The sequence below is a fragment of the Nansenia antarctica genome (genome assembly GCF_963989245.1).
Source record: "Nansenia antarctica genome assembly, chromosome: 6".
Lineage (NCBI taxonomy): Eukaryota > Metazoa > Chordata > Actinopteri > Argentiniformes > Microstomatidae > Nansenia > Nansenia antarctica.
In genome coordinates this window covers 60,041,367-60,067,226 of record NC_137676.1, presented here as the reverse complement: position 1 = coordinate 60,067,226, position 25,860 = coordinate 60,041,367, and the positions used below count along the sequence as shown (strand labels likewise).

At 44.3% G+C, this 25,860-nt stretch overlaps 1 protein-coding gene and 1 pseudogene across 2 annotated transcripts; both read left to right on the top strand.

Annotated features, from left to right (window-relative positions):
• Positions 1–1,393: 1,393 nt before the first annotated feature.
• LOC308160756 (kelch-like protein 10) lies at positions 1,394–3,213 on the top strand (the record flags this gene model as incomplete). Its single annotated transcript, XM_080534697.1, has 4 exons — positions 1,394–1,813; positions 1,920–2,498; positions 2,611–2,760; positions 2,848–3,213. 4 exons carry the CDS (start codon positions 1,394–1,396, stop codon positions 3,211–3,213), a joined length of 1,515 nt encoding a protein of 504 aa, XP_080390823.1.
• A 19,540-nt stretch (positions 3,214–22,753) lies between these two features.
• LOC308160754 (kelch-like protein 10) lies at positions 22,754–24,587 on the top strand (annotated as a pseudogene). The gene is made up of 4 exons: positions 22,754–23,173; positions 23,280–23,872; positions 23,985–24,134; positions 24,222–24,587. The product of its transcript is annotated as a kelch-like protein 10 (transcript).
• Positions 24,588–25,860: the final 1,273 nt, after the last annotated feature.

Here is a 25,860-nt window from a genome sequence, read left to right as displayed (position 1 = left end):
ACAAGAGCTTACACATTGTTCTTTGTGGCAGCAATGATACATTCTATAAAAGATAGCATGCAACTATTGATTCATAATATTTGTGTACCCCTCTTTATATTGTCATATACTTGCAGAGGGTGTTTATTATATTGCTGTGCTGTAAGGCTGCCACGATTAGTCGACTAGTCACGACGACGTCGACTACCAAAATCGTCGCCGACATATTTGGTAATCGCCGTAGTCGCATGTTTTTTTTGAGCTGAAATAAGCGTTTGTTTTTTTGTTTTTTTTTGCCTAGCACCAGGGGAGCCCCCCCTCCCAAATTTCGTTGTTTGGTACCTGTACTATATCAATGACAATAAAGACCATTCATTTCATTCGATAAGCATTCGTTTTTCTTCCCTGAAGCTGCCACTGGCTAGCGTCTCCCAGTGTCTTTGATGTACATGCGCAGTGTCGGTCATCCGGGGCACACGTGACTTCCCCGGAAAAACAAACAGAGAAATGTCTTCCTGTCCTCGTACCTCTAAAGTGTGGGAGCATTTCAACCACAACGTTGAAAAAAAGAATGTAAAATGTAAAATTTGCAAAGCTGAACTCGCTTATCATGGCAGCACGTCTATGATGCGCGAGCATCTAAAAAGGAAGCACGTTGTGGCAGATGACGAGGAAGACGATGGCTCGTCTCGGTAAGCTAGTTAGCTTGTTATTGGCTAACGATATCGTTACGTTAAAAGCCTTCTTACATTATTTTACGTTGTCATCAAAGCGATACTTATCAAATAGCTAAAAATGTTGTCTTAACGTTACAGTGCTAAGAAGGCGCGTTCTACTATGAGATGAGTGAAGCAAAGCAAAACTTTTGTACTCTGTACAAGTATTTATTTTTGTTTTTGTATTCTTTTGGTTGCCTAGTGCCTAGCCTACCTCATTTTACTCAGCAGTTTGCACCCTCTACTACTCTTTACATTACATTACATGCAAGTGATGCCAGAAATAAATCTGCAAAGTTCATTAAAATATCTATTTTTGAGTGAACAATCATTTTAATTGTCTTTATTTTTAGTTAGCACATGCCTACAACAACAACTAACAACTTCAAGCTAAATTTAGAAGCTGATTTAGAAGATGATAGCTAAATAAGAGCGATTGAGTAATTGTGCGATAAGCTGTAATTTATGATCCGATTAGTCGACTAATCGTTAAAATAATCGGTGACTAGTCGACTATGAAAATAATCGTTTGTGGCAGCCCTGTTGAAAAGAGTATTGAGAAAATCTGGTACAGTATATGGATGATTCCTGACCATCATATCCCTCCTCTCTAAACCCTGACCCACAGAGCTCTCTTCACAATTGTCTGGAACAACCTAGAAAAGCGGGTGTACAATATTCCTGGTGTGTCACCGGACATGATGCGTCTCATTATTGAGTATGCCTACACACGCTCTGTGCCTGTCACTGACGAGAATGTGGAGCAGCTTCTGGTGGCTGCAGATCAGTTCTCTGTCATGGGCATTGTGCAAGCCTGCTCTGACTACCTAGAGGCCCAGCTGTGCCCGGAGAACTGCATTGGCATCTGTACGTTTGCAGACTTCTACTCCTGCTATGAGCTGAGGCGCAGGTCCTCTCTCTTCATCCTGCATCACTTTAAGGAGATGGTGCGTAGCTCCGAGGAGTTCCTAGAACTCTCGCTGTGGCAGTTTCGTGACATCATTGAGAAGGACGACCTGAATGTGAAGCAGGAAGATGTAGTGTTTGAGGCCATCCTGTGCTGGATTGGCCATTCTCCTCAAGACCGCGAAGCCCAGATCTCGGTGCTGTTGCCTAAGGTGACTGAGAGTTGGACAACACACGTAACACGTAAATGTTTGATGCATTTCATAAAGGCTGCCGACTGCATTCTGTGTCCATATCTGTCTGTGTCTGTTTGCTTAGGTACGCATGGCCTTGATGACAGCAGACTACTTCATGAACAATGTGAAGAATAATCCACTGGTGAGAGCCAATGATGACTGCAAGCCCATCATCATCAACGCACTGAAGGCCATGTTCAGCTCTGACAGCAGCAACCCTCTGACCCGCCCTCGCCTGCCCTATGCCATCTTACTGGCCATCGGTGGTTGGTGTGGTGGCAGCCCCACCAATGGCATTGAGGCGTATGATGCACGGGCTGACCGATGGGTCAATGTGACTGAGGAGAGCGCACGGGCCTACCACGGTGCTGCCTACCTCAATGGTTTTGTGTACTGCGTGGGAGGCTTTGACGACTTCAGTAGTGTGCGCAAGTTCAACCCAGTCACACACACTTGGCACCAAGTGGCACCCATGCACTCACGGCGCTGCTACGTCAGTGTGGCTGTGCTAGGTGGCTGCATCTACGCCATGGGCGGCTTTGATGGCTATGTGCGACTCAACACTGCTGAGCGCTATGAGCCTGAGACCAACCAGTGGACACTCATCTCACCCATGCATGAGCAGAGAAGTGATGCCAGTGCCACCACACTTTTTGGAAAGGTAAGTGGAATAGGTAAGACTAACTGTACCTGGAACACAACTTAATAACTATTGTACAATTAATCTATTAAAAAGCCAGGATGGATGAATTTACAAGTTGCCTTAACTCTAGGTATACATATGTGGTGGTAACAATCGGAATGAGCGGCTGTGTACAGCAGAGTGCTTCAACCCTGAGACCAACCAATGGACTCTGATCGCCCCCATGAGAAGCCGCCGCATTGGGTTGGGGGTCATCGCCTATGGGGAGCAGGTCTATGCGGTGAGACCTACATAAAAATACACAATAAATCTATGCTCAAGTTCTGATATTCTGTTATTGACCCACATTTCTCCTATCCTCTCTTAGGTGGGCGGCTTTGATGGAGCCAACTGTCTGCGACACGCAGAGTGCTACAATCCCCAGACCAACACCTGGCGCGCAGTTCCCACCATGTTGAACCCACGGAGCAACTTTGGCATCGAGGTGGTGGATGATCTTCTGTTTGTGGTGGGCGGCTTCACTGGCACAGGTACCTGCAATGTGGAGTGCTACGATGAGAAGACAGATGAGTGGCATGACGCCCATGACATGGGCATCTTCCGCAGTGGCGTTAGCTGCTGTGTGGTGCACGGACTACCCAATGTGCTCGAGTATGCTGCCCCGCGAGATACCCTGCAGAACCCCCGGGAGGAGCTCAAACTGTCCACCTCCAATAGCATCCTTACTGTCTGACACCATATCTACCCACCATTACCCCCCATCCCTACATGACCCGGTCCTGCCCACTGCAGTCCATCTGGGCAGAGACAGAAACCATCCAAATAAATCCTTCAAGTGCCCATGGAAATCACATAACATTTCTGTCTTTCTTATTGCTTCTATCAGGCCGGGTGGTACAATAATTTTTCTACAATGAACGTATAAGGGAGGCTTTAATTGAATGCTAGTTTGCAATCATGTCTTAACTTTGCTGGGCAAGCCCATGCCCATTAATGTCCATCAATACGTGTATATCTGACGTCTACATGTAAATACCCTCCAAACAAAAGACGAATGTTATCGTTTGCCTTGAAAGATGCATACACATATTGGGCTACACAACAATCATGTAGATTAGCTATCCATTTCAACCCCACATTCAAGACAGATCAGGCATCAAGGTTATATTTAAAAAGTTACTTTGTTGCCCCCTAGTGGGTATTGAATGCAATATGTCATCTGTACAGTTATGTGCTGCTGAACTATGAGTGCGGATAATGATATTGTCAATGGGACTCCATCTTGGAGGACAGTAACTATCCTGTTTATTTGTTTATATATTGTTAGATGTTGAAATGATTGTCAACCCTGTTGCAGATTACTGGACTGATCTGGCTAATCTGCCAGTGGTCGCTATTGCACCTACATCACAGAATTGACTTGGTGTGGTCAACTTCATTATCTGGCAGCGACTAGAGGCCTTTCTTTCCTGACATCTTACCATTTCAATCATGTCCTTTGAGCATTATTGCTTTATGCCCATAGTACGTCAAATCCAATTTGTATGAAAACAAAACAAGCATCTAAAAAGGTCCAGGGTCAGAGTTTCTGAACTCAAACCAAACCTAACTACCTCATCTGTATAAATTATTGATATGTATTTTGTGTGTTTCATAACAGCTGTGTTACTGTGTGTGTGTGTGCGTGCGTGCGTGCGTGCGTGCGTGTGTGTGTGTGTGTGTGCGTGCGTGTGTGTGTGTGAGTGTGTGTGTGTGTGTGTGTGTGTGTGTGTGTGTGTGTGTGCGCGCGTATGCATGTGTGTGCGTGTGTGTTTTGTGTGAAAAAGGGACAACATCATTGACAAAGTGATGGAGCGCTATTCTCACAGCAGGAGGAAGCAGGAGGACAATTTCAAAAAAGTTCAGGTGAAACATGAAAATAAACACTCAAAAGCAGACCCTAAATCTAAAATGTCAAATACCACACATGATTAAAGTTCAAGGGGTCATATCCGTTTTACCTCTAAAAGAATGGGAAACAAAACCATGTTGAAGTGGAAGTGTGCTTCAAAGCAAAACTGACAATGGAAACATATTTACTTCTTTATGCTATTAGTGGAAGATGGGTCATGGTCATGTGTGATTACAACACAGTGGGTATTTCTCTCCTCAAGACTCCCTTAGTGTCCTGCCTCTGTCATCACAGTCTTGTTCTCTTTGGACTGCAAGAACTTCAATAAGATAAGTACAGCATCATGGCTCAAATACCCAATGTGACAAACTCTTATGAGCATACACTGCTGCCCTCTGGTGGTCAGAGTGGGATTGATGTAACCAGCAGGGCTCAAACTGGGGATCTCTCCCCTGGATGACCTAAGATTCTACCATTAGGACATCCATTTGGACTGGCAGGGCTACTCATCACGAGAGCTACACTGCCACTACACACTACACCATGCACACTACACACTACACCCTGCACACTGCACACAAGGGAGAGGGGACATCTGTACATCCAACAACTCAGGGAAAACACACCACTGTCCAACTGCATGTGTGTAGGCTTGATCTTAGTGGAACATCAAAACCTTTGAGTTTGAGTGTATGAAGCTTGATCTGTGTAACAATGCATCATGACATGTTGATCTATCATCTTTGAGCCTTTGGTGTTCAGTGTGATCTCCCTGAGACTAGTTTACACAGTAAATACAGTGTGCATTGAACTACAGTATATATACATTCCTATGTCTAACATTAATCTGGTTATGAATGAAGTATCTATAATCATCATCATCAATATCATCATCTTCATGGTAAATGCCCTCCAGAGACTCTTCTCTTACCCCATGGCTTCAACATCCCCAGAGAGACTAATTTTAGAGGCAGTGGTCCCCTCCTCTCTCTCCCCAGAGAGACTCATTTTAGAGCCAGGGGTCTCCTCCACTCTCTCCTTAAAGGACCTCTTGCTGTAAACCTGAACAATGAACACACGCAGCACATTAAAGGAGACCAAAGTTAAAAACTGTGAAGTGAGAAACTACAGCATAGGAAAGGGACATGAAAGTATGCTGATACTGTATATACAGTATCTCTCTCTCCTGAAGCAAACAAGGGATATTTACAATGTCTCTCTATAACCCTAAAAGTTAACTTTGATCACACAGCGCCCTTTTTTACATAAAAAAGACATACAGTAAACCAACTAATTGACCCTTCATAGAGGAGTGTATTCAACAGTCTTCTGTCAGTCTTATAGCTCTGCTGATTGGTCAATAGTGACCTTTGTAAAGACTGTTGACTAGTCTAGACACAGTCATTATTATCTATTATTATCTAGGGCCTCATGTAGTTGAACCTACTAGATCACAGTCAGCTGGACAAAATCAGGTTGAGGCTTTCTTAACAGGCTGGTCACATACAGTTGGCTACTGTAGTATGTTAGGGCTACATCATTTTGTGAGATGATACAAAGGCATGCAAGTTTATTCAAATCATATTAAACAGTGAAAAACTATGTAAAACACCAACTTACGGTTATGATCTGTCTCCCACATCAGTGCTCAGCTCTCTGTCTTGCTCCTCACTGATACAGCTCTCCCCTGTATGAACTAGTCTGTCCACATTGTATCACCTCATTGTGTCTGTCTGTCTGTATGTATGTATGTATGTATGTATGTATGTATGTATGTATGTATGTATGTATGTATGTATGTATGTATGTATGTATGTATGTATGTATGTATGTCTGAGACACATGACAGGCTGACAGCTATCACACTTAATGTGTCACCATGGGAGGGGTGGGGCAAGATATTTCTCATCCAATGAAATGATTGTGTGTGAAAACACAGGTGGTTCAAACACAGATACAACCCCCAAAAATAAATAAACTTTTGCCAGTCATAAATTCTCATTTCAACATTATTCTTTTTAATGACGTTTTTTTCTTCTCCAAGTATTTGGTCATTTAAACATTTAAAAGAATTGAGTATACATGATCGCAACAATAAAGAACTTATAGGGATAGGAGGATGGAACTAGAATACTTTGCACATATCAGACCCTCTGGAGCTCTTCCTGGTTCACTGCTTCTCAGGAGGCTGTGTCTCTGGTCGTCGTGGTAACGTTGTGTGTCGTCACAGGGTGACCAGTTCTGGTCGCCGTGGTAACGCTGCGTTGACACCAGAGTCTCCCAGACGGACGGACGGACGGGGGGGGGGGCGAGGTGTCTAAGGTCATGACACCTCGGAGACTTGGAACCTCAGAGTGAAAGGTAACCGAGGCTTCCCATTGGTGGATTCTGACACCCTCTGAGTCAGAAACTCGGGTATCATCTTTGTACAACGAGTTTCCAAATGAGACATTTCAAAGTGGTAATTCAGACACATGTCGTGAACGCACCACGAGTGTTCCTCCAACAGTCTGTGTCTCCTGGCAACAACTCTCTCCAGTTACAACATCCAGGAATTCTGGAAAAGGCAAAAAATAACAATCATTTCAGTCCCAAGCCAGGTACATCCTGGAGGGGGCAGGGTAGAGAGGATATTTTAGTTTTCTTGTTGTTGTTGTTGTTGTTGTTTTTTTTGCAGTAGAGTGTTCTAGAAGCAGTAAGAACAGTAAGTGGAAGTCATGCCAGTGTCACGAACAGTCCCATCATCCCTAGGGAGGGAAAGGGGGGGGGGGGGGGGCTTCAGGGTTGCTCCCATCTCCTCCACCTCTATCAGTCCCTCCGTACATCCATCAGACGCCTGCGATGGAGGTCAGTTTGTCTGTCTGTGCGTCTGTGTGTCTGTCTGTCTGTCTCTCTAGGTCTGTCTGTCTGTCAGTCTGCCTGTTTGTCTGTCTGTCTGTCTCTCTGTGTGTGTGTGTGTGTGTGTGTCTGTCTGTCTGTCTGCCTGTGTGTCTGTCTCGCTACCTATATGTCTGCCTGTCAGTCTGTCTGTCTGTCTGTCTGCCTGACTCTGTCTGTCAGTCTGTCTGTCTGTCTCTCTCTGTCTGTCTGTATGCGTGTCTCTCTGTCAGTCTGTCTGTCTGTCTGTCTGTCTGTCTCTCTCTGTCCGTCTGTTTGTCTCTCTGCCTGTGTCTGCCTATCTGTCTGTCTGTCTGTCTGTCTGTCTGTCAGACGCTAGTGATGGAGGCCAGGGTCGGGGGCTTGGTCAGCTTGTCCTTCTGCGCGGAAGCAGGGGGTTGTGGGATAGCGCGGAAGTTGAAGGGCGGGCCGACGCTGGTCAGGTGACCGGGGATCATGTGACGGGGGCTCAGGACTGCAGAGTTCTGACGTCTGTTATTCTCCGTCATGATGCTGGAGGTGTTGGAGGCAAGGCTCTCACGAGTCCTGGAGGAGGGGGAGGGGTTGGAGGGAGGAGGGTGAGAGGAGGGGAGGGAGGAGGGGAGGGGTGGGAGGGAGGAGGGTGAGAGGAGGGGAGGGGTGGGAGAAGGGGAGGGTGGGAGGAGAGGGTGGAGGAGAGGGGTGGGTGGAGGAGAGGGGTTGGTGGGAGAGGTAGGAGGGGAGGAGAGGGTTCAAACTGTTAACTTTTAAAAAACAGTTAGTCTGCCTTTAAGAACAGTTTTTTTTGTAAATAACAATACGTGTACAATACACAATGTCAACTTATCTTCTCTTACCTAATGCAGACATTTTAATTTTTTCAGTAATGGTTAAGCACATCCATATCGGATGATGACATAATGGTTACCATATTTTCAGGGCTGACAGAAAGGGTAGAGGGGGGCAGGGGGGTAATATCAACACAGCTAATATCAAAAAAGAGACGACCATTTTTGACAAATGTAAATGTACTCTGTGGGACTGTAAATGTAAATGTACTCTGACATTATACTAACAGACACCATCAGTACACAGCCAGTGGAGGTTTTGCACAGGGTGTTAGTGATCCCTGTACTAATAAAGGCATAAGACATGTAGGAATACAACAAACAAGGTCACGCTCATCAACAAAAGGAATTTTCAGAAAAGTTAATGAACATGATTTATATCTAAGTGACCCAGAAAGAGTATCCTCCATTTCTGAGCCTGACTTGGCTCTTGGTGACTCCTCAAATGTTTCTAACTCTGTCACAGATGAACATGCTCCATATAGGCTTCCGGTTGAGACACGGACAAGATGGCAGCATAAAGAAGGCTCTCCCGTTCAATTACGTTCTTAAAGTCCCTCAAAACGCCCTAGCGCCCTCTATTGGCCAGCCGATATCTATCAATATCTACCGCCACTGGAAGCAGACATGTTGAGGCAGAGAACGGAGTAACACGTGTAAGTAAAATATATGTGTGTGGTTACTATCGGTAAATCTAGTATAGTGTAGTATATTTTTACACATTAATAGCCTTCTTATATAACGTATATCTTACACATATATTCACGTATATTTTACACATATTACACGTATATTTTTATTACTTCATATATACTTTATTAAATACTTTTATTATTTCATTACAAACGATCTCGGAAGATTTTCAATTGTCGCACATGCGCAGTCACACACACACGCACATGCACGCCCCCGAGGGTCTAGGCCAATCAGAGGCCTAGAAGGAAGGATCATGATTGGCCAAGAACATACTGTGATGTGATTGGCTGAGGGCCGCTATAAAACCTCTGTGCAGAGGCTGGAGCGGTCTGTCTCTTGTCTACCTCGAATCACGTTGTGACTGTTTCGTGTGCCTGTAATCTGAGGACCCGATCTTTTTTGAATAAATACTTTTAAACTTTGGCCAGGAGTTTTTACCTCTTCTTTTATCACTGAAACAGAGAAATATTCGACATAAGTGGCGACCACGAAGGGACGTTTCCATAGCTCTGGATGACCGGTCGTTTTGCAACTCTTCGAGTCAACAAGGGTAAGTTTCTGCTGAATTCGCGAGGACAAGGCGGAGCTGTGCAAAATAGACTGTGTATATCGAATGAGCTATATTTAAAACGGATCTTGAAGTATATAACTGGGTAGAGGTTAGTCAGAGAGAGCCGGGTTGTAAAACCTGTATTGGGAAAAGCGTTTTAATTGTACGATTTTTATCGTGTGTGTGGTAATTGTGGTATAGCAGAGAAGGAGCTGCTGTAGTCTTGTTTTGAGAACAAGGTATTAGCACAAAAGCTAGGGGGAGACGTTTTCCTGGCGGGCTAATAAATGTGGTTTGTATCAGGCAATAGTCTGATGGAGTGTAAAAGCTTGGTTAATGTGGTTTGTAAGTAAGTGTTTGTCAGGAGATAGCTCTATTCAATGGTATGGAATCGGAATTCCTAGTTTGAAAGAGCAGAGTCCGTGTTGGTGAGCAGAAAATAGCGCTATTTTAAAGGGATACATTGTTAATTTACTTAAGAGCACGGAGGAAAAACGTGGTTTGAGTAGAAAGGGCGCCATTTTTTCTTTGTCTGAAACGCATGTCAGACCTGCGGACAAGGCCGCTAGTTGAATTGGCGCCAATTTTTTTCTTTGTGTGAATGCATGTCAGACCTGCGGACAAGGCCGCTAGTTGAATTGGCGCCAATTTTTTTCTTTGTGTGAATGGATGCAGACTCAGTGGACACACAGAGCCTAGTAGAAAGCATATGCCATTGTAGGAGTATTTGAATAAGATTATCTTGGCAAATAATACGTTGAACTGCATTGAAAGATATTCTTGGAATTGCTGTGTTGTGGAGAATAATAATTATTGTGGAAAAGCAGTGTTGTGTGAAGATTAATCTTACAGTCCACAGCGGTTTGGTAAAAGAACAAAGGAGTGTTGGGTGGCTTCTTTCCCCCCTGACATCCATTTTTTCAAATACACACGCGCGGGTTTGATAGATTTCAGTACTCATCTCTTAAAAGATAACGATAAAACCATGCACATAGACTAGTATTGATAAAAATAGAGATATAGTGAATTGATCTCGGGGTATTTCAAATAAGTTTAAAGGTACGGTTACTCGGAAAACAGGAGTTTACACGAGGCCAGCACATTTCAAACACAGAGAGAGCACGCGGAGCCAATAGGCCCGCTTACAGAATATTGGTGAAAGAATCTAAAAGGTTAATGCATAGATTGATGTTGTGAATGACTTTTCAGTATCACATTGATTTAACTAATTACTTATCAGTTGAATTAATTATTCAGATCATTCATTTTCTGTTTCCCAAAACAATTGATTGATTCCATAAGTTTTAAATCAATGTATATGATGATATAGTGAATAATTCTAACTAATCATTCATTCCTTTCACTTAACAATTGATTTAGGTATAGATTGTAAAAGTAAAAAAGATAGATTGAGAGTTTTAGGTAAGATATAGTCATTCTGTAAGACATCTTCGGTGTGGCGGCCTCTACTGGTCGAAACACGATGGGATGTTTTTAATTATTGACTGCCATCTAGTGGAAGAGACACGATAGGACGTTTTTAATTATTTACTGCCATCTAGTGGATGAAACAAGATAGGACGTTTTTAATTGTTTACTGCCCTCTAGTGGATGAAACACTATAAGACATTTTTAATTGTTTGCTGCTCTCCAGTGGACAGAATACGATAAGACACTTTGGAACACTGGTCCTCCATCAGTGCATCCGCCTGAGGTCGACGACATAGTCTTTTACAATAATAAATGGATGGTTACTTCAATTAATTTAAGTAATTACAAATTGATTGAATTAATTATTCAGATTATTTCATTTTCAGTTTTCACAAAACTTTGATCAATTGGTTTATAGTGGTCTAGGGATGACGTTTTCTTCCACAGGATTACATCAATGAAGTGTAAATGACTAAGTCTAGTTGATTGTGCATTCCTTCCGAGTAGCAGGTCGATTTCCTTACAGATTGTAATTGATAATTGATCATTTTGTTCCTTTCAAATAACAAGTCGATTTCCTTACAGATTGTAATGAATAATTAATCATTTTATTCCTTCCCAATGACAAGTCGATTTCTTTACAGGTTGTGATTAATATTCGTGTTTTACATCTTTTTATTTGAAGTTAAGTTCTTTTTTCACAGTTCTTGATTAAAGAATAGCAGAACAGTTTCTATCTGAGGATTGATCAAGCAAGGGGTTGTGGATCAGAAAGACTTAGAGCGTGACCTGCTTTTGTAATTTGATAATTGTGTTGAACAGCCTTTGTAGTTTAATAATTAAGTTGACCTGAACTATAATTAGTATTGATTGAGCAATTAAGTGACACACCTTCATACATAATAAGGGAAAAAACATTTAGATTAAAACACATACACATAGATTACATTTAAGTCAATAATACACAATACCACTGAAACAATCCGTTGTTCCGGAGTTGTAGTGTTCTGTGTGGACAGTTGACACAGTTAAGAGTTGGACTAGCATCTGTTTAGCAGATACAGCAACAGAAGGTGGGTTGTAAGAAAAGTACACCTTATAGCATATTTTCAGCATATTAAGCAGTATAAATATTTCAGACATGGGAGCCAAACCCAGTAACATTGTGAGGGCTGTTAATACAGACAAGGGAATATTAGCAAATTCATCTCCTGTGGCTATAGTGGAAAAAATGAATCCTCTTGTTAAGGAGATTAGCGAAATATCAACGAAATGGAATATTCGTTGGGCAGACATTGAACAACCATGGCCAGCAGAGGGCACCTTTGATTTACAATTAATTGCAACATTGGAGATACTTATCAATGCACATAAGGCGCATCAAAAAGGAAAGATTAGATCAGAGAAACGCAGGTTAGAGTTAGCTATTTTAGACCTCTTCAAGGTAGAGGGGCAGAAAGTAGCATTAGCTTGGAATGAGAAAACAGCTCACATGGATCCAGAAAAAAGAGATGAATTGGCCAAAGCAATGGAAGAGAAAGTGAACATTCCATTCTCACACACAGCTCCAATCTCCAGTCCTCCTCCCTATGCCAAGAGACTGGAGGACAATTCTCAGCGGATCTACCCTCAGGTCCCTGTCCTAAGTACGAGCGGAACCTTCACTATCCAAGATAAGGATGAAAATGTACTAGAGAGGGGAAGAGCGAGAGTGACCGTGGACTTCGAACCAGAGAACAGGTCAGGTGCCAAACAGAAAAAGAAGGAGGAGCCGAGGGGAAAAGGGGACGACAGGAGGGACAAGACGGATGACGGTGAAGATGGCAGTGGAGGTGATAGCAAAGATTCCAGTGATGACAGCAATGCACAAGGAGGCTACAGTGCTCCGATAAGAAAACTACTAGCCAGGGCCGAAAAGCAGGGAGGGAAAATACGCTATAAGAAGGGAAAAGAAGAAAATAGTTCTGAAGATGAGCAGAAGTCTCTGAAGGCAGGGAAGAGAAGAGAGAGCTTAAAGCAAAAGAAGAAGAAGCTGCAGGAAGACAGGGATGAAGAGGAGGGAGAAAGGAGGGCAAGAAAACTCCGTGCGAAAATCCTAAGAAACGAAGAGGACTACAGACAACAGCTGCAGGACCTAGACGTAGAGAGAGAAACGTGTCGTCAATCTCAAGCGGCAGCATCACCTGCATCCCGGTTGAACTCCCCAAGGTCCGGAGCGACACCAAGGCGGGAAGTAAAAACGGAGCCACAAGTAAGCGATTATGAAACAGCATCGGAAGAAGAGGAAACTCAGGGGAACTTCCCAGTGCTGATTCGAGGTAACCAGATGGAATATCGTCCTTGGAATCATACAGATCTGTCAGAAGTGATCGAAAAACTCCCAGTCCTGGAAGATGGTGGCCACCCTTGGACGACGCAAGTCGACGTGAGATTGACAGGAACGCACGCTGCTATGGGAGATTTGAAAAGACTCTTAGCTACCATTACAGGATTGGACACCATACAGGAAATATTGATGAAGGCGGGACTTCATAGATATATCGATACATCCGTTTATGATCCAGAACTCTTCGCAGCAAACAGAGGCAAGCTGTGGAAGGCAATCAGAGAAACATACCCTACTCACATTCACCCAGACAATGTCATTGTGAAGCCACTGGGGGGAGATGAAAATCCCCGGGGGTTCGTTGCCCGTGTGCACTCTCAATGGAGAAGTGTGACAGGGAAGGATGCCGAAGATAACCCGTTAGAAAAAGCCATAATCAGGGAAAAGATTCAACAAGGTCTCCCTACCCCAGTTAAGAACAAGTTAGCAGAAGTGGTGGGGCTACGACACATGAGCAAGGCTGTTTATATAGACAACATAGCACACCAAGTAGAATTATTTAGAAAGAAGATTCAGGCACAGAAGGCACAAGACGAGGACTCACTCAGAAAACTAACTCAAGTGCAATTGACAGAAGGCAAGAAAACCAGAGAGAGAGAGCAGACTATAGCCCTACAGGTCCCATCTCAGCCACAGCAACTGCAAATTGTCCCTCCCCAGTCATACCCACAGGGGCCACAAGGGGGGAATCCATACCCACAGGGGCCACCAGGGGTGCAAGTGGTTCCATACCAGCCATACAACCAGCCTGGCCAAGGACCACCACAAGAGGGATGGACCGCAGCACCGAGGAAGGTACTAGGACCATGTTTCGTATGCGGCCAGTATGGACACTTAAAACGTACCTGCTTTAAGAAGAACCAGGGGGGCGCAGGGGGGAAACAGAAAGGAGGATATAAGCCCCCTGCTGCACCGGCTCCAGGAGTGGTGAACCCCTATGGAGGCCCAGCAGCTGCGATATAGGGGTGCCCAGAAGATCCGAAAGGGGGGTGCCAGCTGGTGGTGACAAACAGGCCTGAAGATGAACCTACAATATGGGTGTCGGTCAACCAACGTCCATTAGAATTGATGGTGGACAGTGGAGCAGCCTACACCTGTCTGAAGCCTGAAGACGCCACGCACCTTCCTATGTCTGGGAAATATGTGAAGACAATCGGATTCGAGGGAATTAAACAGCTGATCCCTACCACTGAGCTTGTAAGCTTAGAGTACAAAGGACAGAGAGCAGATCTGTCAATACTTGTATCAGAACACACGCCAATAGGGCTACTAGGGAGAGATGCACTATGCCAGTTAAATTGTACCGTGAAATGCACCCCTGACGGCTGTCAGGTGACAGTGCCACAGGAGAACAGACAGCTGTCTGTCATGATGGACAACAATGCATCTATGGTATATTGGGTGGGAGGGCTTAGCCCAGACCTAATGGAACCAGCAAGGATGTGGGACAATTATATCCTGGCACACATGGCAGAGGCCAGAAGGCCTACTGATCCATTGCATTGTACACTCCAGTATTTTAGAGAAGTTGCAGATGCAACCCCAGATGAGTGGCTGAAGCATCAGCCAAAACAGGTACAGCTTAGTGCAAGTTGTATAATCCTAGGCCCTCAGGGAGTGGCTATGAAGATAAACAGTGACACTTATCTAGATCAGGAGCATAAGATTGAGGGTAGCATCCCTCATGTGACACTTATGATATCTGAACACTATAAGCAGAAGCATTTAGGGGCAATGATGGCAGACTCAGAAAAAGCCAGATTTGTAACGACAAAAGAAAACCCTGCTATCTGGAGGAGCATTGATGGACAGTTCACAAAACTGATGATCTCTGCTCAAGGAATAGGACATCCGCAGACTGTGAAGCTAATGAACCAGCTAATCCTTCCTGTACAAGCTGACAGAGACCTCAGAGAAGAAATGATGCAGAATGTGCCAGCCGACCTGTGGGCAAAGAACAGTACAGACATTGGATTTGTGAAATCAGCTCGTCCATTGAGAGTTGAACTCATACCGGGTGCAGAACCCCCTTGGAAAAACCAATACCCATTGAAACAGGAAGCAATTGATGGAATTGAGCCACAGATCAAAGGACTGTTAGAGGCAGGAGTCCTGAAGATAACTCAATATCCGTTAAGCAATACACCTCTTCTGCCAGTGACGAAACCTGATGGTTCATATCGTCTGGTACATGACCTACGGGCTGTGAATGAGGTAGTCGTCAGCTATCCAGCTGAAGTTCCTGATCCTCATGTGCTGTTGACTCAGATTCCATCTACAGCCAAAGTATTTACAGTGATTGATTTATGCGGGGCTTTCTTTTCTATACCTCTTAGTGTAGAAAGTCAAGGGTTATTTGGGTTTACCTACAAAGGTCAGCATTATCAATATACCAGAATGCCACAGGGGTACAAACACAGTCCTCATGTTTTTAATCAGGTCTTAAGGGAGGACTTAGACGGGTTAGAACAGATGATAAGTAGTACTGCCATTCAGTACATGGATGACATACTCCTTTGTGCCCCAGATGAAGAAACATGTCACAGGGATTCCGTTAAACTGTTAAAGGTTTTGGCGGAGAAGGGACACAAGGTGTCTAAAAAGAAGCTACAGTATTGTCAGGAAAAGGTAACTTACTTAGGACAATCCATTACACAGGGACATCGCAGCGTCACAAATGAACATTTGGAAGCTATTCAGAAGGCTCCAAAACCACGAACGGTTAGGGAAATGATGATGTTTTTGGGCATTACTGGGTATAGTTCAGCATGGGTGGAGGATTACTCTAGACTAGTCGCTCCATTGAGGGGGATGATTAAGGAAACAGGTAGCGATAACCTCCAATCTTGCATTACTTGGACAAGGGAAGCTGATTTGGCGTTTGAGACAATTAAACACAAATTGCAAGAAGCGCCAGCTTTAGCGCTTCCAGATTATTCCAAAGAATTTGGATTGTATGTTTCTTCTTCAGCCGAGGGGAAGTATGCCTGCGCTGTTCTCACGCAACCAACAGGCATTGGACCTAGTCCACAGCCCATAGCCTATTACTCTGTCGCATATTCAGAGGTAGAAATGGGTTTCGCGCCATGCTACAGAGCAATGGCCGGGGCTTATCTTATGTACGAGAAGGCAACAACCTTAACAATGGGGTACCCAATTACCATTCTCTGCCACCACAGTCTAAGGAACCTCTTGAATCAAGGCAAGTACACTTTGACGATGCCTAGGATTAGGGATTATTACAGGATGTTGGAAAGGGAAGATGTAACCTTACTAAGATGTAACACACTTAACCCAGCAGAGACCTTGCCAACCCCAGAAGATGGGGAACCACACGATTGTGTGAAGGAAGCTACGAGGTACTCTAAGCTTAGAGCAGATCTACTAGCTTTGCCTTTAAAGGAAACTGACGTTGAGTATTGGACTGATGGATCTTGTTACCGGGTAGGAGAACATTTACGTGCCGGGTATGCCATAGTCCGATCCCAAAATTCGGAGTTCATTGTGGAACAAGCCGAGGCTGTTCCTCAGCCTTGTTCAGCTCAGTTGGCTGAATTGATTGCCCTCACAGAAGCATGCAATTTGGGAACCGGACAAAGAGTGACAGTATACACCGACTCTGCCTATGCCCACAATGTGTGTCATTTACATGGAGCTGTATGGAAGGGACGGGGTTTTAAGAAAACTGATGGTTCGCCTATTCAGCACCACGCTCAAATCATGAAGCTGTTACAAGCCATGATGAAACCAAGGGAATTAGCCATAGTGAAGTGTGCCGCACACAGATCTGACTCATCACATGTCACACAAGGTAACAGGGCTGCAGATGATGCAGCCAAAGCTATTACAGGAGCAGACAAAGCAGGTAAAGTTCTGCTGGTCACACATGAAGTACAGTTACAGGGCATGGTCACGCTTGAGGATTTGTTGATGTTACAGAGTGAGGCAAATGCGCTAGACAAAAACTTATGGTTAACCAGGGGAGCTAGTCAGGATGACACAGGTCTATGGAGAAATCATGAGGGACTGGTTGTGGCACCCCCAGATTTATTAGGCGTACTGATACAGGAAGCCCATGGATTAGCACATGTGTCCAGGGGGGAGGTAAGACGCAAGATCACCAAGGAATATGGTTTTTGGGCTCCATATTTGTTGGAACAAATAGACCATGTCCTTGGTCAATGTGTGGTCTGTTTGAAGAACAATATCAGACCTGGAATACCAGTGGGAACTGGGCATATCCCTACCCCAAACGGGCCAATGAAACATTTAGTGATTGACTATGTGGACATGATTCAACCTGTTGCAGGATACAGGTACATGCTAGTTGTAGTAGACAGGTTCAGCAGATGGGTAGAAGCTTGCCCCACTCGAAGAAAGGATGCTCAGTCTGTAGCAAAGTTCCTATGCAGGGAAGTCATGCCTAGGTTTGGAATTCCAGATAGGATATCGTCAGACAATGGTAAGGAATTTGTGGATAAGACGGTAAAGCTTATACTACAAAAGTTGGGAATCAAGCAGAGACTTGGGTGTATTTACTCACCTCAAAGCCAGGGGATAGTAGAGAGGATGAACGGGGTCCTTAAGAACCGTCTTTCTAAGGTCTGTAAGCATACAGGTCTTAATTGGTTGGAAGGACTCCCTCTTGCATTGATGGCCTGTCGTTCCAGTGAGATTCGAGGGCTGCACTTGACTCCCCATGAACTGGTAATGGGGAGGATAATGACAGCTCCCTGTGTACGAACCAGTGGGAAAGGGCCAAGTTTGGCTCTCCTGGAGAGTGACATGAAAGCCTATGTACAGTACATGACTAACCGGCAAAAGAGTATCTCTTCTTATGTGCTCCACAAACAGGAACGTGAAGAGGAGGTGAACGCACAGGAGAGGAAGGACGCGTTGCAACCGGGTGACAAAGTATACGTGAAGGTCTACAGACGGAAGTGGCATGAGGCTCGACGGGAAGGACCATACGAGGTCGTTCGGTGCACTGGGACTGCCCTCCAAATCAAGGGGTCCCCCACCTGGTATCACGTTCATCACTGCATCAAGGCACCCAATGAGGACGATGAGGGAGAACCTCAGCAGGATGGTGAGGAGACCCCTGGGGACGAGGAAGTCCACAGCTTGGACATCCAGGCTGACGAAGATGTTGGTGAGTATCTGCGCCATGATGCAGATGATGCCGGGGGCCTCGTCCCAGACCCTGTCCAGCCCACTGATGAGTGGGTCAACGGAGACCGTGAAGGATCCAGTGACTGCGACACCCCTCTTGGGGGTTCTACCGAGCCTGGTGTTGCCCCTGTTGTCACCCCTTCCGACCCTGACAATGCTCCAGACGGAGATGTCAGCAACCCGGGCGGCTGCCCGGACCGAGGTACCATTGAGAGACACAGACCTGTCAGTGATACACCTCAACCAGACAGACCCCGTAAAACACCAAGGCCAATTAGGAGGAAACTCAAGCCATGCCGTTTCAGAGACTAATATACCCCTTAGTGTTCCTACCCCATTGACTTCTTTGGACAATGTTACACTTTACTCACACACTGTTATGCCTGGACGTCAGAGAAGAATGATCATAGCAAGTAGAGCTTTTGCTTGCCCACATTCACGTTGTACTATTGATGATTGTTTGATCTATACCGCCGAAGAGAGCGAGTGGTATTTATTGGATACTACATATGTTACACTTGATCAATACTCAAGCAACACGCAAGAAACTCGTGTGACATTAACTAATGTTGACCAGAGGTCGAACTCGTATTGGTGTGCTAGACGTGATATCGGTGAACCGGTGGCTAGTAAATCCAACAATTTCAAGGACAAAATTTGTAGGACCAGGCCTGACTTTCCACACCACTATAGGTTGGACTGTGAGACATTGGTGCATAAATATGTTCACGATGAGTTACCAGGAAAGGTTGAAAATGTTGCTGTGAAGGCTCCTACGAAGGCGATTGTAGTCGTTACTGACGATTATTTGTTGTATGATTCTAATCACCTGGGGACACGGTCCCACCCTAATTCTGCCACTAGTATCATGAAAGATTTTGCTTCAAAAATGAATTATTCTGATTGCTGGATTTGTCAACAGGTCCCTGTAAGTGCGTCTGCTCCTATGTTTTTCCCCATACCGTTAACTAAAGCAGAATGGCTTCATTATAATTGGCAGGGTTTAGCCCCATTTGTTTTACAGGGCAAGAACCAGAGCTCTTCTTGTCAGCCCAGCACGATTCTGGTTCCTTTAAATTCTTCCTATGCAGGTGTGGATATTGGTGTGTTGGAACGTCTGACAGCAGCGGTTAACAAACACCATAGGCCTAGCGGTGTGGGGAAGGTTATTATTGATAGGCTTACACATTTGTCACAACCAACAGGTCCGAAGAAGATATATATTATCCAAGCTATGTTCGCTCAATTAAATGGTACTGCATTGAGTCCTCATCTGTCATGTTCTGGGAGTGTGACTTCTACACGGTGGAGGGGTTCAGTTGTTATTTCTGGATTGAAATGTAAAGTTGTTGATTGTGCTACGGTGCCTCAAATGAAATTACATGATACCAATACTACCAGACGGCAGAAAGGCACCACGCAGCTTAAAGTCATGCCTCTCGTAAATATTACAACCTGTATTGACATTCAAGTACGGCCCAAGATCAGCTCGGTTCGTCAGTTAGGGGCTGCGTCTTGTATAGGTGGAACCATTTTCTCGTATCCTGGTACGGAGCTTCAACTCCCGGAACATGTGTTTCTTGTGTGTGATAATGATGCATTCTCTAAGCTTCCTGCTTTGATTGAGGGTGGTTGTTATTTGGCTCATCTGATACCTTTGATTAGGAAAGTTACTCGGGAGGAGATGTCTGTACTTCACAAACAAGCAACCCATCGTAGTCGTAGGGCGTTGTCTACCGCTCAGAAGTTTTTTGGCCTAATATTCCCAAGTTATGGTGTCTACAACTCTCAGACTGAATTAAGTGCCTTATCATCCGTTCTTGAAAAACACATTAATGCTTCGGATGCTGTAGTGTCTGCCCTGGCCACTGAATTGACTGAAACTAAGAATGTAGCTCTCCAAAATAGAATGGCTTTGGACATTATTTTGGCCAGTCAGGGTGGTACTTGTGCTTTAATAGGCGGTGAATGCTGCAGTTATATTTCGGATTCTGGTAACGCTTTGCATGATTTTCATGAATCTAACAAGAAGGGTGTAGAGGATTTACATAAAGAACACGGTTGGAATATGTTAGATTTCTTTGATTCTGCTTTTTCAGGTATTGGTAATATGATCAGGTCCGTCGCTATTATTTTTGTTGTCATTATCATCTGTATTATGTTACTTGGTATTTTGATCAAATGTTGTGGAAAGTGTATTTCTGATGTTCCTATTAATGCTTTAATGTTGACCAACATAGCTGATGAGCAAAAGCTGGATTCTGTTTTGCTTTCTGATTTTGTTTCCTCCTTTGATGATTTGTTTATTAAGTGATGTTTTATGATTATTTGCTTCGATTACTGTTTGTTTCTTTCTATATCATGTGATTGATGTCAGTTGAGAAGTGGTGTGGTGGTTATGCAAAGATAGGAAAGCGGTTCTGTTCCTAGCACAACGAAGAAAACGCTCTTGACTGGGAAAGGATATCAATCTGAGACAGCGGTAAAGGCTGTTCTCCAACTGGGTTCATGTGCTAGTAACCTCTGTCCCTGGCGCTTCAAGGACAAAGAAAACATCGGTCGTTGGAAGTTTCTATATTAATTTGTGCATGATGGACTGTGTTTAGTTTAATTGTGGTTGTTATTTTCAAGATTCTTTTTATTATTGGTTGGTTTCTATTTTTTGCATGATGTCTTTGGGTTCTTAGTAGTTATTTTTTATTTTTTTATTTTTTAATTTTTTTTTTTATTTTTTATTTTTTTATATTTTCTTAGCTGTGATATGTGGGGTTTGTGTTTTTGTTTTGGTTTATGTGATCATTTAGTTTCGGAACACCCTCTGGGTGGTCCGAGGGGGGATGTGTAGTATATTTTTACACATTAATAGCCTTCTTATATAACGTATATCTTACACATATATTCACGTATATTTTACACATATTACACGTATATTTTTATTACTTCATATATACTTTATTAAATACTTTTATTATTTCATTACAAACGATCTCGGAAGATTTTCAATTGTCGCACATGCGCAGTCACACACACACGCACATGCACGCCCCCGAGGGTCTAGGCCAATCAGAGGCCTAGAAGGAAGGATCATGATTGGCCAAGAACATACTGTGATGTGATTGGCTGAGGGCCGCTATAAAACCTCTGTGCAGAGGCTGGAGCGGTCTGTCTCTTGTCTACCTCGAATCACGTTGTGACTGTTTCGTGTGCCTGTAATCTGAGGACCCGATCTTTTTTGAATAAATACTTTTAAACTTTGGCCAGGAGTTTTTACCTCTTCTTTTATCACTGAAACAGAGAAATATTCGACAATAGCTTTCTAAAATATTCAGTAAAGGAAATATCTTCCCCAACCAGATCCACCGAACCTTGAAAGACCTGTAGCCCCTGAAGTTACACGTCTGCTGCTATTTGCCGAAGGCAACGTCTCGGTGAGTTCTACTGAGATGCTAAGTGTTATTGAAACGTGTATGAAACGTGCTGTGCTGATAAAAAGAGACTATCAACTTAGTTATCAAGTTAGACTGACTGAAATGATGTGATAACGTCCTAAACGTTAGCATTATCAACCGTTAGCTTGTTAACATTAGCCGCGCTATTACCCGCTATTACCCTCTACCCTTAGTAATTGCAGGGTGATGACTGCCTTGTTATGATGATACCCACTGACAGATGGCAACACGACATATTTACAAACACGAAACTGATTAGCTACCGTATCTGACAAGACTGTCCTGTAGTTGTTCATGTGACTATTGTTCTAGTGTTTTAGTTTGTCTTTCTATGTGTCTAAATAATGTGTCTAGCTAGAATCTGGCTAGCTAACATTAGTGTAAGACAGTCAAGGCTCAGAACATTTTGATCTTTGTGGTTTCTGGTCGGCCACTCCATTTAACGTATTGTAGTCCTTCATTGAAAAACAAGGACACTACACTTACCATCATTTGATAGAGGATGGAAGGAAAATTCTGTGACGTGGTGATTAAAGTCAATGGCATCGACTTCAACGCACACAAGAATATCCTTTGCGGCTGCAGTCCTTATTTCCGGTGAGTGTATTAACTTTGTGGGGATGTGGCCATGATGGATGGCAGGGATTCACTTGGCATGGATCCAAAGGATAATCAGAAGAAAATAGCCAGATCCTACAAGAGCTTACACATTGTTCTTTGTGGCAGCAATGATACATTCTATAAAAGATAGCATGCAACTATTGATTCATAATATTTGTGTACCCCTCTTTATATTGTCATATACTTGCAGAGGGTGTTTATTATATTGCTGTGCTGTATTGAAAAGAGTATTGAGAAAATCTGGTACAGTATATGGATGATTCCTGACCATCATATCCCTCCTCTCTAAACCCTGACCCACAGAGCTCTCTTCACAATTGTCTGGAACAACCTAGAAAAGCGGGTGTACAATATTCCTGGTGTGTCACCGGACATGATGCGTCTCATTATTGAGTATGCCTACACACGCTCTGTGCCTGTCACTGACGAGAATGTGGAGCAGCTTCTGGTGGCTGCAGATCAGTTCTCTGTCATGGGCATTGTGCAAGCCTGCTCTGACTACCTAGAGGCCCAGCTGTGCCCGGAGAACTGCATTGGCATCTGTACGTTTGCAGACTTCTACTCCTGCTATGAGCTGAGGCGCAGGTCCTCTCTCTTCATCCTGCATCACTTTAAGGAGATGGTGCGTAGCTCCGAGGAGTTCCTAGAACTCTCGCTGTGGCAGTTTCGTGACATCATTGAGAAGGACGACCTGAATGTGAAGCAGGAAGATGTAGTGTTTGAGGCCATCCTGTGCTGGATTGGCCATTCTCCTCAAGACCGCGAAGCCCAGATCTCGGTGCTGTTGCCTAAGGTGACTGAGAGTTGGACAACACACGTAACACGTAAATGTTTGATGCATTTCATAAAGGCTGCCGACTGCATTCTGTGTCCATATCTGTCTGTGTCTGTTTGCTTAGGTACGCATGGCCTTGATGACAGCAGACTACTTCATGAACAATGTGAAGAATAATCCACTGGTGAGAGCCAATGATGACTGCAAGCCCATCATCATCAACGCACTGAAGGCCATGTTCAGCTCTGACAGCAGCAACCCTCTGACCCGCCCTCGCCTGCCTATGCCATCTTACTGGCCATCGGTGGTTGGTGTGGTGGCAGCCTCACCAATGGCATTGAGGCGTATGATGCACGGGCTGACCGATGGGTCAATGTGACTCGAGAGGAGGAGAGCGCACGGGCCTTTCACGGTGCTGCCTACCTCAATGGTTTTGTGTACTGCGTGGGAGGCTTTTACGACGTTGACTACTTCAGTAGTGTGCGCAAGTTCAACCCAGTCACACACACTTGGCACCAAGTGGCACCCATGCACTCACGGCGCTGCTGGGTCAGTGTGGCTGTGCTGGGTGGCTGCATCTACGCCATGGGCGGCTTTGATGGCTATGTGCGACTCAACACTGCTGAGCGCTATGAGCCTGAGACCAACCAGTGGACACTCATCTCACCCATGCATGAGCAGAGAAGTGATGCCAGTGCCACCACACTTTTTGGAAAGGTAAGTGGAATAGGTAAGACTAACTGTACCTGGAACACAACTTAATAACTATTGTACAATTAATCTATTAAAAAGCCAGGATGGATGAATTTACAAGTTGCCTTAACTCTAGGTATACATATGTGGTGGTAACAATCGGAATGAGCGGCTGTGTACAGCAGAGTGCTTCAACCCTGAGACCAACCAATGGACTCTGATCGCCCCCATGAGAAGCCGCCGCATTGGGTTGGGGGTCATCGCCTATGGGGAGCAGGTCTATGCGGTGAGACCTACATAAAAATACACAATAAATCTATGCTCAAGTTCTGATATTCTGTTATTGACCCACATTTCTCCTATCCTCTCTTAGGTGGGCGGCTTTGATGGAGCCAACTGTCTGCGACACGCAGAGTGCTACAATCCCCAGACCAACACCTGGCGCGCAGTTCCCACCATGTTGAACCCACGGAGCAACTTTGGCATCGAGGTGGTGGATGATCTTCTGTTTGTGGTGGGCGGCTTCACTGGCACAGGTACCTGCAATGTGGAGTGCTACGATGAGAAGACAGATGAGTGGCATGACGCCCATGACATGGGCATCTTCCGCAGTGGCGTTAGCTGCTGTGTGGTGCACGGACTACCCAATGTGCTCGAGTATGCTGCCCCGCGAGATACCCTGCAGAACCCCCGGGAGGAGCTCAAACTGTCCACCTCCAATAGCATCCTTACTGTCTGACACCATATCTACCCACCATTACCCCCCATCCCTACATGACCCGGTCCTGCCCACTGCAGTCCATCTGGGCAGAGACAGAAACCATCCAAATAAATCCTTCAAGTGCCCATGGAAATCACATAACATTTCTGTCTTTCTTATTGCTTCTATCAGGCCGGGTGGTACAATAATTTTTCTACAATGAACGTATAAGGGAGGCTTTAATTGAATGCTAGTTTGCAATCATGTCTTAACTTTGCTGGGCAAGCCCATGCCCATTAATGTCCATCAATACGTGTATATCTGACGTCTACATGTAAATACCCTCCAAACAAAAGACGAATGTTATCGTTTGCCTTGAAAGATGCATACACATATTGGGCTACACAACAATCATGTAGATTAGCTATCCATTTCAACCCCACATTCAAGACAGATCAGGCATCAAGGTTATATTTAAAAAGTTACTTTGTTGCCCCCTAGTGGGTATTGAATGCAATATGTCATCTGTACAGTTATGTGCTGCTGAACTATGAGTGCGGATAATGATATTGTCAATGGGACTCCATCTTGGAGGACAGTAACTATCCTGTTTATTTGTTTATATATTGTTAGATGTTGAAATGATTGTCAACCCTGTTGCAGATTACTGGACTGATCTGGCTAATCTGCCAGTGGTCGCTATTGCACCTACATCACAGAATTGACTTGGTGTGGTCAACTTCATTATCTGGCAGCGACTAGAGGCCTTTCTTTCCTGACATCTTACCATTTCAATCATGTCCTTTGAGCATTATTGCTTTATGCCCATAGTACGTCAAATCCAATTTGTATGAAAACAAAACAAGCATCTAAAAAGGTCCAGGGTCAGAGTTTCTGAACTCAAACCAAACCTAACTACCTCATCTGTATAAATTATTGATATGTATTTTGTGTGTTTCATAACAGCTGTGTTACTGTGTGTGTGTGTGCGTGCGTGCGTGCGTGTGTGTGTGTGTGTGTGCGTGTGTGTGTGTGTGTGTGTGTGTGTGTGTGTGTGTGTGTGTGCGCGCGCGTATGCATGTGTGTGCGTGTGTGTTTTGTGTGAAAAAGGGACAACATCATTGACAAAGTGATGGAGCGCTATTCTCACAGCAGGAGGAAGCAGGAGGACAATTTCAAAAAAGTTCAGGTGAAACATGAAAATAAACACACTCAAAAGCAGACCCTAAATCTAAAATGTCAAATACCACACATGATTAAAGTTCAAGGGGTCATATCCGTTTTACCTCTAAAAGAATGGGAAACAAAACCA